This window comes from Stenella coeruleoalba (assembly GCF_951394435.1).
Source record: "Stenella coeruleoalba genome assembly, chromosome: 5".
In the NCBI taxonomy this organism is placed as follows: domain Eukaryota; kingdom Metazoa; phylum Chordata; class Mammalia; order Artiodactyla; family Delphinidae; genus Stenella; species Stenella coeruleoalba.
Genome location: NC_137150.1, coordinates 77,248,426 through 77,266,874, shown reverse-complemented (window position 1 = coordinate 77,266,874; position 18,449 = coordinate 77,248,426). Strand labels below are relative to the sequence as shown.

The following is an 18,449-nucleotide window of genomic DNA, read 5'->3' as shown; positions in this document are numbered from 1 at the left end:
TGTAGGCTCATTGGGTTCTCACAGGATCCATGGAGTGAAACTCAATGAATGATTTTGTGGGGAAGGTGACAGGTGAAACACTGGGACTCTCTGCTCTCTCTCGTTGAGGACTGTCTCCTGCAACCCGGCCGAGCCAGACAGAGCATCTGGCACATGGCTGCCCAGTAAAACATTTGCTGAACTGAGCTGACTCTTTACCTGTAGACCTCTGTAATCTGTCAGGGAAGGTGTCTTTGCCATGTTTGTGGCGGGGCTGTCTTTGGGGGGTTTCCTCAGGGCTTTACAGTCACTCGCTCTCAGGAGTGCATCTGTAGTCATTCTCATCAGTGGAAATGCCCACCTGTCAGCAGAAGTTATCTGGAACCAGCGAGAACACTGTCACTGTCTGTGGTGTTATTTCTCTCTGGTCAGTTCCCCTTTCTGCATTTGAGATCTAGCCTCAGCCCTGACATTCTTTCTCTATTAGGAGTGTTGGGAGGTATGGGGAGCTCACAAAGGCTCCTCTTCGTTTATTCTTAATACCTTGCTTCTGTGTTCCTCGGGAATGCCACTGGGCTTATGCCTCTGGTCTCTGGGAGCTGCAGTGGATGGGCATTTGTGACAGGTATGTTCTTATGAAGCTTGTATGCCTGGGGGAGCATGGTATGGGATCAAGCTGCATCTGGGGCAGATGTTCAGAGGTGGGGCTGACAGCCAACAAGGGAGTGGGTAAGAAGGGGTGAGGGGTACGTGTTTAAAACCTTTGACCATTAGGCTTGATTCTCAGACCAGCTACGTCGGAGGTGGGACATTATTGAACCGTGTCTCTTCCAGTCAGATCCCTTTGTCTGCTTTGGTGAGCTAAGAGACGCGACAGGCAGGAAATAGAGGGCACCAGTTACCAAACACTGGCAGTCGCTCTTGGCCTTGGAGTGCTGGGGGCTACAAGTAGCTCTGCTCCAGGAGAAGCTGTCCAAGTATGCTAGCCCTGACTGAGCCCCTTGTGCTAGTAGAAAGTCCAGAGGACGGGGACAAAACTTACACCCTCTGAAATGGCCTCTGCTTTCTTGTTTGGCCTTTCCCTTCTCCTCTCCAGAAACCTTTGCCCATTTCTTCCTCCCATCCAAGTGCCCCATCCCAATATTGGCCCCTTCTGGCACCAGAGACCAATAGCTTCTTTGGAAAGAAATAGTCCTAGGTCAAAAGAGAGCCCAGGCAGTGGTTTATCATGTTCTGTATACCATGAACATATTTGCATTTGCAAATAGGCTTAAAATAGTGCCTCCACTAATAGTTATTTAAGGCTCTGGAGAGACAGGTGAAAATAATTTTTGGCCAAGGGAACTTCCCACTCCTCTCAAATTGTAATAACTGAGGAGTTGACCTGTTCCTCCCAACCTCAATCTTGGGACTTAGACTCTAGACTAAAATAAGTCAATTTAATTATGTGCACAAGTTCACAGTGTTATATTATATCTTCTGTTTGCTGCTACAGATACCACTAACTCTATTTACATGAGCTATCCTGTGTATAATGGAAGCTTTTTCAAATCTCTGCTCATTTGTGTGTTCTAAATACATTTATTGAATGCTTCCTACATCCTAGGTACCGGGTTTCTAACAGGGAGCATAAAAGACATGGTCCTTGTCCTCCTGAAGCTTCTAACCTAGTGGGAAAACAGTGCTAATTAAATAGTCACACTAAAAAATGACCATATAGCAACAGTGCTTTGAAGAGAAGAAATGGTTCTTTGTGACTGTGCTCACTGTTCAATAACTATGCCTTTGAGCTTGATATTTTGGCTCCTCTGATATCCCCAGATAACAGATGTCCCCTCCTGGTGGAGGTGAGGACTGGGTTTCATGAAATTGAGGCTAGGGTGGGAGAGGAGAGAACATGAAAGGTGAAAGGGTGAGCCAAGCTAGATTCCTTAGGAGAAGAATCAAGGTTCAGATACCATGCTTCAAAAATCAGATGGGCTTCCCTGGTGGCGCAGTGGCTGAGAATCCACCAACATGGGTTCAAGCTCTGGTCCGGGAAGATCCCACATGCCGCGGAGCAACTAAGCCCATGCGCCACAACTACTGAGCCTGCGCTCTAGACCCCGCGAGCCACAACTACTGAGCCTGTGCCCCACAACGAGAGAAGCCACCGCAATGAGAGGCCCGCACGCCGCAACAAAGAGTAGCCCCCGCTCTCTGCAACTAGAGAAAGCCTGCGCACAGCAACGAAGACCCAAAGCAGCCAAAAATAAACAAATAAATACATTTATTTAAAAAAAATCAGATAGAGGTGGGAGTTGAGTTTAGGGGTCTCTGGGCCAGGAGATTGAAGCTGTGAAGACACAGAACTAGAGCAAACATGTCTAAACAAGCGAGGAGGTGGTGGGGAGTTTCCTGGAGTCATTCAGAGTCCAAGCAAGTGGGGACACTTCACCTTTCATGGACAGGAAGGACGGATAGGGCCCTAGGCTGAGCATATAACCCTTTATTAGACACTTATCCTCATCTCGAATCTGATATAGAGACCTTCTGAGCTGCACATCAGAGTACACTTAGGCTGAGGTTTGGGAGAGAGAAACCATTTTGAATATATGTAGAAGAAGAAAAGTATCCAGCACTTTCTGTCTCTCCATCAAGATGGGAAAGGTCCCATTCCCTGTTCTCCCTCCTTTCGTGAATATGATTTCTTTCCGAGTTCCATTTCCTATTTAGATAAATTAACTTGAGCTTAACTCTTTTATTATTTTTTAAATTAATTAATTTATTTTTTGGCTACAATGGGTCTTCGTTGCCACACGCAGGCTTTCTCTAGTTGCAGGGAGCAGGGGCTACTCTTCGTTGTGGTGCGCGGGCTTCTCATTGTGGTGGCTTCTCTTGTTGCGGAGCACGGGCTTCAGTAGTTGTGGCACACGGGCTTAGTTGCTCCACGGAATGTGGGATCCTCCTGGACCAGGGCTCGAACCCGTGTCCCCTGCATTGGCAGGTGGATTCTTAACCACTGCGCTACCAGGGAAGCCCAAACTTAACTCTTAATAGCTAAAAACAAAAGACATTTCTCCTTTCCAGATAGCATTTGCATTTTAACAGGGGCTTTCAAAAAATGCCTTTACCCAAGGAATGAGTAATTTGGGAATTCCAAGTACCAGGGTTGGGTTAGTACATGGAATGGGGAGAAGATTGTGCCCTTGAAACTTTGGTTTTCTCTTTTTGACCGTGATTCTGGTTCTGAGAGAACAGGAAGGGGCTCCCTTAGGTTGCCGGAATTGGCATGGCTGCCTTTTGGTAAGTTCTGTGGGTCTTATTCATGGCAGGCAGAGCCCCTAATTGGATGTTTACAGACTCAGAGAGAGGAACTTGTAAAACTTTGCATGATACTTACCCATAGGAACTTTTTGGCAAAAGGGGAAAAGTGGTTTCCAAAACCATTGATAATTTGAAAAAGCAGTGCTTCTTGACTCAGAAAGGTTCGATTCTAGATGCGACTAGGAAAACTGGGCATCTGTCTCATACACAAACTTGCTGCTGGGAGACTGGAAAAGCTAATTACTATTGCCATGTTACGCTCCTTCTTCTGGGCAAGTGAGGGGAATGGACTCAATTTTAAGACTTTAGTTACCTGCAATATTGGGGAGTGAAGAAAAGCATCCCCCTGCTCCTTATGAATCTGCCTAGACATTTCTTCTTTGTACCTAGGCATCTTTGATACTGCTCCCCTCATATCTGTGTGGAAACACTGTGCTCCCAAATGGGTGAGCAAAAGGACAGCTAACGAAAGGAAGGCAGTGTTAGGTAAGAAACTTCTCCACCAATGAGGGCCCAAAGGGATTTGCTCCAAGAAGAGACTGGAAACCAAGTCAGACATATGATCCAGCCTAAGCTAGGAGATGTGGCTGGTGGGGAAGCTCAAGGAAAGCAGAGCTCAGGATGGGTGACGTGTGTCCGTACCAATCACCTCCCATGTCCACCAGACACCAGGAAGTGTTCACGTTTTCATCAAGGCATCACTAATGCCCATCTTCTTTCATGTCATGCCTGCTGCCCCTAAGCTGGTTCGGCCTCTTCATCTCAAGGTCTACAAGCCTTTAACATTGGCTTTCTTGATCACCCTGATATCAGCCCTCGCCTCCTTCCTCAGGCCACTGACAGGACTATTTTCTTTAAATTTTCATTACATAATTCTTTTGCTCCCACACTATTAATCCCAAACTCCCAATTTTCTATCAAATCAAATATAAACTCTTTATCTGACTTTCTAGGCCTTGTTAAGCTATCCTACGCTGCTTACAGAAACTCATTTCCCATTATTTGTCCAGAGTCAACCATCAACCTCTCTTCCAGTCCAGCCTGATTTTCTTACTGTCCTATGAAAAGACCATGGTACTTCCCTTATTTCCAGGTGTCGTAACATTACTATATTTGATTGTGGCTTAGGAAGTTGCCAAAGACTTTTATACTAGTAGGAAACACTGAACACAGGGTTCTGCCTCTGTTCTTATACATGTGCATGCACTTCAAGAATATGGCTAAAGGGCTTCCCTGGTGGTGCAGTGGTTGAGAGTCCGCCTGCCTGCGCAGGGGACACGAGTTTGTGCCCCGGTCCGGGAAGATCCCACATGCCGCGGAGCGGCTGGGCCCGTGAGCCATGGCCGCTGAGCCTGCGCATCCGGAGCCTGTGCTCCGCAACGGGAGAGGCCACAACAGTGAGAGGCCCACGTACCGCAAAAAATAAAATAAAATAAAATAAATAAGAATATGGCTAAAATACTTATCCAGCTAAACTCAATCAAACATTTAAAAGTGGTTCATCAGGAGGCAGCAGTTTTTTGAGACACATTAACTGGATGCCTAGGATGGTACTTCTTCAGGAATCTGTTTGAAGGGCTGTCCTGGGAAGAATTGTTGGAAGCTTGCAAAGGCTTTCAAGGACAGAGGCAGATAGCCACCACATCGAGGTCTGGACAATCAACAGTTGCTAACATGAAAGGAAGACAGAAATTCTCTGAGAAAGATTCTGTTACGCAGTGGCCTAGGCTGACAAGTCTCTGGAGTGGGAATATCAGAATGAGTGGGCTTAGGTGGAGCGCTGGGTAGAAGCCTCATCTGCTCTAACAGAACTTGACTCTCTCCAGCAAGCACTAACACCCCTAGCTTACTCTGTTCCTGTCACCAGAGGACAGATCTGAGACCAAATCTGACCTACTTTTAAGTCCCAGGTCAGTTATCACCATCTTCACCCCACCCTTCCGGACTATAGGAGTGCTTGCTGTTCTCCATCTCTTCTGAAGCCTTAGACCACATGTCAGCTCAGCAGACCCTCCACAGACCCTGGGATCCTCTAAATGCACCCTACCATATACTATGCTAAAAATAAGAGGAATGGAATTGGGTGGGGGCAGGGAAAGGTGGTGTGTCCAGGTTTTCTCCCTTATTTTTCCTCCCTCCTGGGAATGGAATGAGAAGCTTCAAGGTAAACTTCAAAGTTATAAAGTTCAACCACCCACCCAATTCAAGCATCTCTCTTAAAATGTCTCTCTGCATTACTACCCCACTTGAGCAAGTCTGGTGATGAGGAGCTCATTACCTCACAAGAAAGTCCAGTCCTTGGTTGTACCACTCTATTCAAAGTCCTTCATTATCTGAAGCTGAGCTCTGGCTCCCTGTAACTTCCAATTATTGGAACTACTGGCCCTTTAACAACAGTGCATGTGTCTTCCTGTGGGAGGGCCATTAAATATTTGCAGAGGGCCATCAGGTACTTACAGGCTTCTCTTCTTTAAGTTAATTAATCCCAGGCCTTTTAACTGTTCCTCATTTGACATACTTTCACTATTCCCCGGTGAATCCCTTGATAAACTCTAATTTGTCATTGTCATTCAAGTATAACCACAAGTGATGTGGTCTGATTAGCACAGAGCACAGTGACCACATTCTACACTAAGAGTGAATTAACTTTTGGTTAGCCTTGCCATGCGAACGCTTATATGATTTTTACATTTACTATGGATAAGCTACTTCTCTATTGTCTACTTAACTACTTCACTTAAGTGCAGATCTTCATGTGGACCCTGAGATTCAGCATGCTAGTATTCCACTTTCTTTTCAGGCTTTATAAATATTAATTCAGCTTACCAACTGACCAGCAGCTATCTGGCTCATTCTTGTGCACATTTTTATGCACATCTGCACATTTGAAAGCAGAAGTATGATTTCTGTGCTTTCATTCATAGTTTTACTAAATATGTGAAAGTGAAAAAACAGCCCCACAGCACCCACCATGGTATCAGTCTATTAAACAAGAATGATTCCTGGCACTCAGTTGTTGAGTGAATGAATAAATCAATACCTTGTCCTCATTCCCCATATTTAACCCATCATCATGTCCTGCTGGCTATAATCCTGCTTGAACCTATAAACTTCTATCTACTTTTGCCACCACAACCAAAGGCCATCTTCTTTCACTTCAACAACTAGAGTAGCCAACTGATTGGTTTTCTGGCTTCTGCCCTGATTCCCTACTATCCATTTGCTACACAGCAGCCAGTCATCTTCAAAATGCAAACCTGATTATGTCACTCCTCTGCTGTTGATGTTGCTCTCAGAATAAAGACCAAAATTCTTAACTGACCCATAAAATGAGCATGGTCTGACCCTTGCCGACCTCTCCAATCTTGTCCTCCACTGCTCTGTCCACATTGACCTCCTTTCATGTGCCCTCAGTGCCTTTGCACATGCTATTCCCTTTGCCTAGCATCCTTCCAAGTCACCCCCACAACCCTTCACCTACTTAGCACCTATTCAATCTGTTCTCTTTACCTATTGATGTATCACAATCTGTTCTCTTTACCTACTGATGTAACACAAACTGCTCCCAAACTTAGCAGCTTACAACAATGAATATCTTACTCTTTCACAATGTGGGAATCAGAAATTTGGGCAGGCTTCTGAGTGATTTTTCTGGTCCTCATGGCATCAATTGAGGTCACTTGGCGGTATTAAACTGATGAATGGGCTAGTCTGGAAGTACACTGTCCAGTTCAGTAGCCACTAGCCACATGTACCTACTGACCACTTGAAAGGTAGCTCATCTTAATTAAGATTTGTTGTAGGTATAAAATATCCACAAGATTTTGAAGATTTAGTACAGAAAAAAGAATGTAAAATATCCATTAATAGGGCTTCCCTGGTGGTGCAGTGGTTGAGAGTCTGCCTGCTGATGCAAGGGACATGGGTTCGTGCCCCGGGTCGAAAAGATCCCACATGCCGCAGAGTGGCTAGGCCCGTGAGCCATGGCCACTGAGCCTGCGCGTCCGGAGCCTGTGCTCCGCAACGGAAGAGACCACAACAGTGAGAGGCCCGCATACCGCAAAAAAAAATAAAATAAAATCCATTAATAATTTTTATATTGATCACATGTTGAGATTATAATATTAGGTATATTGGATTAAACAAAATATATTATTAAAATTAATTTCATCTATTTCTTTTTGAATTTTTTAATGCGGCTACTAGATATTTTCAAATTACGTATGTGGCTTGCATTATATTTCTGTTAGACAGTACTGATCTAGAGCAAGGGTCAGTATTTTTTTTTCCATAAAAGGCCAGATAGAAAATATTTTCAGCTTTGCAGGCCATATGGTCTGTGTCACAGCTACTCATTTCTACCATTGTAGTACAAAAGCGGTCATAGATAATAATTAAATAAATGGGTACGGCTGTAGTCCAACAAAACTTTATTTGTAAAAATAGGTGATAGCCTGATTTGGTCTTCACGCTGCAGTTTGCTGACCTCTGATCTAGATGATTCAAGGTTTTATTCACATGTCTGGTGGCTTGGCAGAGATGGCTGGAAGGCTGGGTTCAGCTGGGTCTATTGACCCAAACACCTACACATGGCCTCTCCAGCATGGTGGTCTCAGTAGTGGGACATCTTACACGAGTATTCCAAGAAAGACAGAAGCTGCAAGGCTTCTTTTGACCTAGCCTCAGAAATCCTAAACATCCCTTCTAGTGCACTCTATTGGTCAAACAAGCCTCTAAGCCCAGCCCAGACTCAAGAGAGGAGATTAGCAAAGACTATGTGTCCATCTTTAATCTATCACAACATTCTTCCTATTATGGGCCCTCAGAGTACCATGAACCTCTCTTCTGTAGCACTTGTCATCATTGTAATTTTACATTTATTTGTATGGTCATTATCCTGCTCCTCTGCTAAACTGTAAGCAACCACATGAAGAGGAGTCCTTTCTGGTTTTGCTCATCATTCTATTCCCAGCACCTAGCACAAGGCCTGGCTTCCTAACTATTTGTTAAATGAATGAATGACATTAGGGCACAGCTTTTCAGCCAAGTAACTGTGCGAGTATATATCCCATATTTCTCCATTGCTCTCAAGCATATCATGAGACACCCTGTCAGAAGTTAAAATTCAGATATAGTCAAGTCCCAGCAACCTTCTTATTTTGCAGTTCAGAAACTTCGTAAAAAAGGAAATAAGCCTACCCTATTCCTCCCAGGGCCTCAGAGGTTATCACAGCTGCTCTAAAGGTAGAGCTTCTGGTGCCCTGAGAAGTGATTCATGCAGCACGTCACCCCGAGGCCAGCCAAAGCCCCGGGCAAACTTGTCCTCCTCCTGGCCTTCACTCTCTTCTCACCTGGCTGGCTGTGCCCATCCAGCACACCTGGCTTGTCCAGTCACAGTTTGAGCTGGCAGAAGGCAAAGGGCCAGGGCCTGAGCACTGGGCTGAGGCCCATCTAGTCCTCCCTCCACGGAGGTTGTGGCGTCTCCCACTTCGCTCGGAGCAAGGACTCTCGTATGTGCCAGGAGGAGATAAATGAGTCCACCTTCCACACTGGCCTGGAGCTTGAATGGTAGCTATTTGTGGACATTCTGTTTCTCTTTTTAATGCTGGGTCAGGGACCAAGGCCTGCAGATCTTTACACTCCCCCATAACCTCTAGAACAAGCCTGACGCCGAGCAAATTCACTACATGTTGGCAGGAGACGGTCTCAGTGAACACCTTCCTTAGACACCAGCAAACCTATCATCATTTTTCCTGGTGCCCTGATCACCACTAATAGTCTAGAAAAAGTTGAGAAATAGGGAACTTTTTTCGTGCTCCCCAACTTCTGCCTTGGAATCCTTCTCTCACTTCCTGAGTCATCATGTCTGTGCTCCCCTGTCCCACCCCATGGCTGGCCACCACTACACCACACCTCTGCATATTGCATTTGGCCTGAACTAGATCCCACATCCTCCTGCAGACCTGAGATGAAAAAGAGCTCTTCTTAATCCTCTCCTTTTTCTGCCCCAATACTTGTAGTTCCCCGAGCTCTTCTAGGTGAAGCTTAGCTGAAACACAGTAACATGTGTCTGGAGGTCAGCCCAGGCCAGGAAACTGATTACCTGTCTAGGGCTGGAATGGAGAGGAGCATCCTCCGCTGGGCACATAGTGGGTGCTCAAGCAATATTTGTGGACTGAATGGCAGCTCAGGACAGAACTTTTCCTGATACACAGGAACACTTATGTCTCCCTCCTGCCCGCAGCCCAGCCCGTCCCCCTGAGTGTCACACTCTGATTCCAGGAGCCACCGTCACACTTGGCCCCAGGGATGTGCTGCTCTCCTGTTGTCCTGAGAGGGTAGAACTGGGATCCTTTCACTGGGTCCTACAGCACATCTGAAACCAGCTGGAACTTTTAAAGGAACCACACCAGTGTTAAAAAGAACACAGTGAGTGACGGATGGAGACTAAATTTTTGGTGGTGAGCAAGCTGTAGTGTATACAGAAGTGGAAATATAATGTTGTATACATGAACCTTATATAATGTTATTAACCAATGTTACCTCAAAAGAATTTATTAAAAAGAATGCAAGGAGGCTGTGCAGGTTTAAATCCCAACCTTGGATCTCAACCTCTCAATCTCAATCTCAACCTCCAGGTGACTCGGAACATTCTTTAACCTCTCTGAAACTCCATTTCTTCATCTGTAACACGGGGAGAAATAATCTCACCTTGTTGTGGGGCATAATAATATACTTAGTCATTCAGCTGACTCTCACTCACATTCTATGACGGCCAGGTATGTAAAGCAAGGGAAAGTAGTGTCTGATGGGTACTTTTCTTTGGTTTCTGAAGTGAACCTCCAGCTAAATGGAAGCTACTCATTCTAGGTTTCTGACCAGTTCACACACCTACAGACTTTACTCTGCTCATAGCTGACAGAAATCTCCTCTCAGAGAATCCTCTCTGTAAATTCTTAGGTTCTTTCCTCTCCCATTCCCCTTTTTGCTCTCTCCCTCCAAAGCCTAGAGTGTCTACTTCTCAGGCCCCCTGGAAAAAGCAGTGACTCATAGTTGGGGTTAAGAGTTCATTGCACAGGAAGCAGTTACATTTCTGCTCTTCCTCAGAGCCGATGACATTGAAGAAAACTGGCTTCCTAAGTCAAGCCTCCACCCTCACGCACACTCCATGGCTAGAGGTGAGAGAAATTTTTTACATGGGGCATTTATACTGTATAAGAGAGAATCATGTCAATCTCAAGTGTTTTAGCCCTATATTTTAAAAGGGCCTCATAAACTAAGTGTCTAAAGTGTTGGCCAGGATGGTGGGCAGTCTCCAAATTAATGTTAGTGAAGTTTACTAGGAATGTCACTGTTGGGCCAGGATTTTGAGAACAAAGATGATCTCTACCCCCCAAATCCATGAAGGGCTGAGATAGAAGTGTGGTAGGCTTATTCTGCATAGTTTGAGAGAACAACACCAGTATCAATGAGAGGAAATAAAGGAGAGGCAGCTTCTCCCTCGGGAAGAAAGAGTTTCCAAACAGAGAAGTCAGAAACGATGTTGACTTCCTTCTCATATCCAGTGCTCCTCCCCACTGCACGAATTACACGGACCATCTGTCCAGGATTTCCCAGGGCCATACCAATTTCATGTAATTGTTTGAACTAAACGTGATTCATTGGGCTTTCCTGGTGGCGCAGTGGTTGAGAGTCCGCCTGCCAATGCAGGGGACACGGGTTCGTGCCCTGGTCTGGGAAGATCCCACATGCCGCGGAGCAGCTGGGCCCGTGAGCCATGGCCCCTGAGCCTGCGCGTCCAGAGCCTGTGCTCCGCAACGGGAGAGGCCACAACAGTGAGAGGCCCGCGTACCGCAAAAAATAAATAAATAAAATAAAATTACAGTGAGAACCACCTCACACCCATTAGCATGGGTACTAAAGAAAAAAATACAGAAAATAACAAGTGTTGGCAAGGATGTGGAGAATTGCAACTCTCGTACATGGTTAGTGAGAGTGTAAAATGGTGCAGCCACTATGAGAAACAATATGGTAGTTCCCCCAAAATTAAAAATAGAATTACCATATGATCTAGTAATTCCCCTTTCGAGTATATACCTGAAAGAAATGAAAGCAAGGTCTCAAAGAGATATTCGCACATCCATGATCATAGCATTATTCACAACAGCCAAAAGGAGGAAGCAGCTCAGATGTCCATCAACAGTTGAATGGATAAACAAAATGTGGCATATACATACAATGGAATATTATTCAGCCTTAAAAAGGAAGGAAATTCTGACATATGCTACAACATGGTTGAACCTTGAATACATTACGCTAAGTGAAATAAGCCAGATACAAAAAGACAAATATTGTCTGATTCTACTTACATGAGGTCCCTAGGGTAATCAGATTCATAGAGACAGAAGGTAGAATGGTGGTTGCCAGGGACGAAGGGGTGGGGGAGAGTATGGAGTTAGTCCTTAACGGGTACAGAGTTTAATTTTGGCAAGATGAAAGAAGTTCTGGAGATGGGTGGTGGTGATAGTTACACAATAATGTGAATGTGTTTAATACCACTGCACACTCAAAAAATGAGTAAGATGGTAAATTTTATGTGTATTTCATGACAACAAAAAATTTTTAAAAATTACACTGAGATGTCATTTTAACCTTCCCTATTGATAAAGATCGCAAATTAGCTTTTGTTGGCAAAAGCTACGTGAAACTAAGCACACTCATGTTTTGCTGCTGGGAGCATAAACATAAAATTTTAGGGGAGAACAATTTTTTCAGTATCTGTGAAGAGTAAAATTGCAATGACCTTTTGGTCAAGGCATTCTGCTTATAGGAAGACAGCTTACTCTCACATATGTGATTTGGCATATGATCAAGGTTTTTCATTGCAGCAGAAGATTGGAAAAACCTAAACGTCTATTGATAGGGGCTGGTAAAGTAAATTACTGCCATCCAATAAAATACACCAGAATAATATGCGACTGTTAGAATACGGATACTCAGTACATGCGGATACAGAACAATCTCCAGGGGAGTGGTTAGTGTGCAAAACTGCATTATAGTATGCTAACAGTTGTGTTTTATAATAAAATGAAAAAAAATATGGGTATAAGTTTTCATTTCGTTTTGCCTAAAATAACTTCAAGTAGAGGCAAGAAACTGCTAACAGGTATCAGTGGTCACTCCAGTTATTACTATGGGGGAAAATCAGACTGCTAGGGGGCAGGGTTGGGAGTGAGTTGCTTCCCACTATTGATCACCTTTACATTTTAAATTTAGTACCATGTGCAGGTATGATCTACTAAAATTTTTTTAATTAAAAATGAAAGGTTATAGCCCAGAAGGGAAGAAACAGACACCTTTGGCCCAAAGCTGTGTGCTGGGTGCTATGGGAAAAGAAAGGAAGGGTGTCTAGCCTAGCCCAAAGTCATCAGGGATGGCTTCTAGACAAATCACCCCTAAGAAAGAAATTTCTGCTATTGCATCAGGAATAGTTGCATACTTTCCCCTGAGCATTGGTGTGTTTTTATCTCATGGACAGATCCGTAAATTAATTCACCAATTAGGTTTACCTTTTCTCTTTGGCTGTTAAAAAAGCTACAAGCCAAACTTGTGACCCACACCATGCAAAGTGGGCAGAGTTCTATGGTAAGCATTTGGCATTTGCCTTGTACTCGGCTCCACTTTATATTCCTGCATTTGGTTTGCTTTTCCCCTGTTTGCAATGTTGGTCATCTTTCCTATTCTGTGCTTCCCTGTAAGCCACTCTACAGCCCTTTTGGTCTAAGTTGGGGTAAGTGGGTGAATGAAGAAAGACAGAGGGCAGGAGAGTTAAAAAGAGAGGATGGAGTTTATAGAGCAATGCCTGTCATTTTCCTTGGCTCCATCATATAGATTAAGTGAACACTCTAGTGCAGTGGTTCTCCAAGTGGGGTCCTTAGACCAGCAGCATCGCTATCACCTGTGAGGTTGTTAGTCATGGGCTTCACTCAATCTACTAAATCAGAATCTCTGTGGACAAGGCCCAGGAAACTGCTTTGACATGCCCTCCAGATGATTTTTGTGCACAATAAAGTTTGAAAACCACAGGGAAGCCAAAGAAAAATTGATTTCTGAACATAAATACTTTCTATTTGCCCCGCCATACCCATTTATTGGTCAAGATAAGTAGTGCTAGCTACTGCAGTAAACAACTCCCAAAATTTCATTAGCTGAACACAATAACGTTTTATATTTTGCTCATGTCACAGCCCAATATAGATCACTGTGGGGTGTTGAGAGCTGTTTTATTAATTTGTCCAGCAAACCAGCTTCTTTCATAGTGAGGCTTTCCATCTTCTAGGCCCTTGGACTCCTCCTCTGGAGCCTCTGCATCCAAGAAGGCAGGGGAAGGAGGTAAGAGAGAGGCTTTAGTGCTGCTGTATCTGGAAGTAACACCTGTCACTTCTGCCCACAATTCCATTGGCCAAAAACCAGTCACATGGCCCACCTAACATGGGGTGGGGGGGACTGGGAAATAGAGCGTGTCTGTGGGGTTAGGAGGAAAAGAAAATGGCTTTGGTGTACACACTGTTTGATCTCTGCCACACCCATGGGCCTAAGTGAATTTCAAACTCCACTTGTTATATTTTGGTTTTTGGTTTCATTTTCTAATCAAGTTTTATCTCTCTTTTTTAACTTTAGCACCATGGGACTGAGAAACACTCTCGTTGTGATGGCCCTCCTGCTGTCTGGTAAGCACCCTCGGGGCTTTATAAAGTCCTAGAATCCTCCCACTCTCTCCCGATGAACCTGACCTCCAAGCTGGGGTTTGAGATTTGATGGGTTTTACTCACTTTCTATTCAGCGTTCACAATACCACATGCAAAAGACTTTCATGGAGAAGAAGGAAGTATCACAATCGAGAACAAGTATCTCAGCTGATGGCAGGCCCAGCCTGAGATGGAGCCCTACACCTTCTGTCGTCTCACACCCGTGGTCCTGGATGCACAGAGGAGGGTAGCCTGGCCTGTCCATTGGTGCCCAGGGAGCTGAGGGAGGGTCCCTACTCTGACACGCCTGAGGCTTAACTCTTCTGCTCCTCTGTCCCCACTTCTGCATTCTCACACTTTTAGGAAATGGCTGACAGGCTTCTAGAAGTCTCCTTCCACTAGCGATCATTGTTTTTCTCGTTCCCTACCTTCCCTCTCCCCCCCAATCCACTGCCCTCCCCACCAGCCCGTGCCCATAGATCATAGTTGGCACTGATTACTGGGAGGATCAAGAAACCCAGCTCTGCTACCACCTGCTTCAGTGAGCCTCAGCTAACTGTATCAGCTGATTTACCATCAAGCTAAGGGACTAAGCTTCAGGGCTCCTACTTGCACAGCTCTTTCCAAGCCCCTCCGAGACCCCAGGAGGAGCCCTAACAGTGCGGTCCTGTGTCTTAAGCCTTAGTAAAATTTTCATTAATAAGATATTTTAACCACAATAAGTTAAGACCACTGTCTCTTTCCACTGCGACTTTTCGACTTTTCTATCACATTCTCCCCATGTTGAGTGGCACCGTAGTGGCCATGGGCATTTTGTTTTGTGTTCTGTATTCTTTTTCTGAAAGAGCTCTTCCCCCTCAAAAGAAATTTTAGCAGTGTCAGGCCTCACAAAACTCAGACCTTCCCTGTTTACTGATCTCTTTGAGTTTCAGTTTCATCTGTAAACTGGGGTTGGCCGAGGTTCCTGCCGCCCATCCTGCGACTGGGTGCCTTTAGTTTCTCCTGGCCCATCCCCTTCCTGCTGCTTGTTTTCCCCACCCTTAGCACCGAGAGGGAAGGCATCTGGTCCTGGTGTGGGGCAGACGTGGAGGGGGAGCCCAGCCTGCTGTTTGGCTACAACGGCACACAGGCTGCCCCTGACTAACTGGCCCGGCCACGAGCTTACCTCCTTCTGATAGCCACACACCAGGCCCTTGGCCACTGTCCTTGTCCCTGCTGTGGGTAAAAGGAGTCAGGCTACAAGGAAGAGATGCTCCCTCAGATTGATGCTGGCTGGGACAGGCCTTTTGTGATGTGTTTTCTGTTTAGCACCTTGGAGCTTGTTGGGTCTGTGCTATACACGTGCTGCCTGATCTATAGATGGGCTAACTGATCACTTTACTGACTTAGGTCATAACAGCAGCTTCCACCTCCCAGCACCAATATGACCTGTTACTCTAGCTCTTGGGGAGGTAGAAGTGATGTGTGAGCAAGAGCAAGAGAGAAAGGGGATAAAACAAAGCTTTGCAGGACATTATCCAGCAAGAACCCCTTCCTATCCCACTTCTTATTTATTTGACAAATACAGAGATGTAGTGCTTACTTTGTGCCAGGTACTGTTCTAAGCATCTTATAAATATTAACTCAAACGTCACCATAACTCTCTGCTTTAGGTCTTGTTATATGATTCCCCATTTTACAGCTGTGCAAACTAAAGCCCAGAGAGGTTCAGTAATTTGCCTAAGACAACATTGCTAATAAGTGGCAGAGCCTGGATTCACACCTAGCAGTATAGATTCAGCCTCTCTTCACTTCACCTTGACATTATGCTGTTCCTCCTAACTCTTGCTAGGGAACTCTCCATAATACTAGGATTTGTCCCTTGGGGACTCAAACAACTTTGATAGATAATGTGGCTTGTGCCTTAGTCAAGTTCACAAGTTCCCCACCAGGTCCATCCTCCACCTTCCCAGCAGCTGACACCTTAGCTGTCCCTACAGCTCGGGCCCTGGCCCTTCTCATACAGTGACCAGCCCAGCTTTTATGACTTGGGAGAGAAGAAAGAAAAATGTACCAGATACTTGGATACCTGGATACTTCCTAAATTCTAAAAAGAGAGTTATCAATATTGAAACTTTAAAAATAACTCCCCCAAACGGAAGTCATTTAAGCTTTATGGTGGTGAGAGAATAGTAGTTATATTTTTGGCAGTAGAAATTTTAAGTGGGATAGGAAAATGGTGACACCTGATTGGAAGATAACATTGCCAATACTTAACACACGATTAAAAATAATAAAACAGATTTCATTCTTTTTTAAAGAATGGAAAAGAATCTATTTGAATTTTATCTTTCTTCTCAGGGCACATCTCTGCTTGCTGGGCTGGCAAGCAGTGACCTGCCCATAGGCAGGAATCCAAAGGGAGAAAGGAGATGCAATTGACCCAGATAATCCACGGCAAAAATGCAGGGCTGAATAATTCATTTGACAGCAGAGATAAAACAGGACAGTGAAATAATTCTGTGTCTCCTTTTTCCTCCATATGTTTTGTGTCCTCCCCTAGTCATGGAAATCAGACATTATAGTTGCTGCCCTGGCCCATGAGGCGAAAATTGGACGAGAGTTTAAAACCTAAAAGGGCGAGAGGGCAGCCATGGCCTTGCAGAATTAGGTTATAATTTGTGCTTTGTATTCATAAAGCCAAAGGAATGTTGAAGTGCCACTTGCAAAGACACCTCTAACTGTCCAGCTCTGTTGGCTGCTACCCAGCACCTCCAGTAGCACTTAAAGCTGGAGTCAGAGTGGTGTTTGGAAAATCAGTAGCTCACGTATCAGGAGGAAGTTTCTTCCTAGTTTGACTCTTTATGGTTGCTCTTATTGTCTGGGGGTTTACTGGGTCCTAAGGCTTCTCATTTCTCTTGAACAATACCTCTGGTTCAATTAATGTACCAGGAGTATAGTTGGGGGTCTTCATTCACTTTAAGATTTACATAAAATTGGCTCAAACCCTCATTTCGTATCTTGTGTAAGGGTCTACTCTTTCCTCCCAGGTTTCTGCAGGTGCCTACATGGGTGGCTGCATGAGGATTATGTTTATATGATTACTTTGACTCCCACTTCCTGTTGCTGTTGATAGTTGTCACTATAATCACAGAGGTGAATAGATAGATAGTTCAGACGTAATTCCCAAATTCCCAAAGAACTGTCATGGAGCCTAGTAGTTCTCCTATTGGAGTCACCCCTTTATGTTAAGGTACTGTCTCAGAGGCCTTTGAAATAGATGTTTGCTCCCCAGTAGGGAGTATCTTACTTCCGAAGTAGTGGATCATTTTAGTATTTAGTAGGTTCCAGAGAGAATGGGCTGTCAGACAAGTTAATTTAGTGGAAGATGGTCACTGAATAGGATAAGTAGAGGGCTGATTGGGAGCACGAGTGAAATTTGTAGGGAACAGAGAGGCTCCAATGGCAAACAGACTACTTTGGGAAGCAGCAAGAGTTTGAGAGACTGTGGCTTGTTTTTACTCTGTGAGAGATCTTAATACCATTTCCAGAGTATGCAACTCGGGATTTTGGCCCCCTCGGTACTGTTAAGATTTACAGAAACAAAAACACTTGTAGCCCTTCCTTTATAGCCATTGCCAGTCACAGGGCCAAGTTCCAGGACCTCAAAATTATGAAAACTCTTTCAACAGTCTCTAAGAGTATTTACCCATTCTTGGTTTCATTTTCACTCTTTCTTTCATTCATTCTCCCTATAGATGTCTCCATTAAAAAGTAGTCAGCTCCCTCCACTACTTAAAAATCACTCCTCTGGGACTTCCCTGGTGGTCCAGTGGTTGGGACTTTGCCTTCCAATGCAGGGGGTGTGGGTTCGATCCCTGGTCGGGGAGCTAAGATCCCACATGCCTCACAGCCAAAAAAACGAAAATATAAAACAAAAGCAATATTGTAACAAATTCAATAAAGACTTTAAAAATGGTCTACATCAAAAAAAAACCTTTAAAAATATAGAAAATAAAAAAATACATAAAAATCACTCCTCTGGTCCTTACTACAGTGTAACAGACAAGAGAGTAAAATTAGTTATATATAGTTGTGACCACAATATATAGGCAAATCCCTGAATATGTTCTATTCAATATTGTTTCATACACACTTTCTCATGTTTCTAAATTCTTTTCATTTTTATAATTTTTGAAATTGTATTAGTCCAGTGGGTTGAAATGCTGTAATTTGCTTTATTTGAATGTGTGTGTGTTTTACTCATTCAGAAGTTATTGCCCCATTGTCTTCTTTGGTTTATGGTTGCTAAGGAGCTTTCATTGTAACTGTCATTGTTTTATAGGTATTCTTTCTTCATTTTTTTAAAGAATGAAAAGATTCAATTCTTCTTCTTTGTAAATTTGAAAAAATATTTTATGCTTTTTGTTTATCAGC

The 18,449-nt window shown here is 44.2% G+C and overlaps 1 protein-coding gene across 5 annotated transcripts in view; it reads left to right on the top strand.

Annotated features, from left to right (window-relative positions):
- The window catches only part of CD86 (CD86 molecule), a gene marked incomplete at its 5' end in the record, with an annotated part of 62,356 nt that overhangs the window by 19,484 nt on the left and 24,423 nt on the right, over positions 1-18,449 (top strand). For 2 of the 5 annotated variants that reach the window (XM_079922022.1, XM_079922019.1), the window contains 2 exons: positions 13,625-13,677; positions 13,966-14,015. In XM_079922022.1, the coding sequence (XP_079778148.1) occupies positions 13,625-13,677; positions 13,966-14,015 (103 nt within the window). Of the gene's footprint in view, positions 1-10,434; positions 10,464-13,624; positions 13,678-13,873; positions 14,016-18,449 lie in introns of those variants that run through there. The other 3 variants (XM_079922021.1, XM_079922020.1, XM_079922018.1) reach the window with 3 other exon arrangements.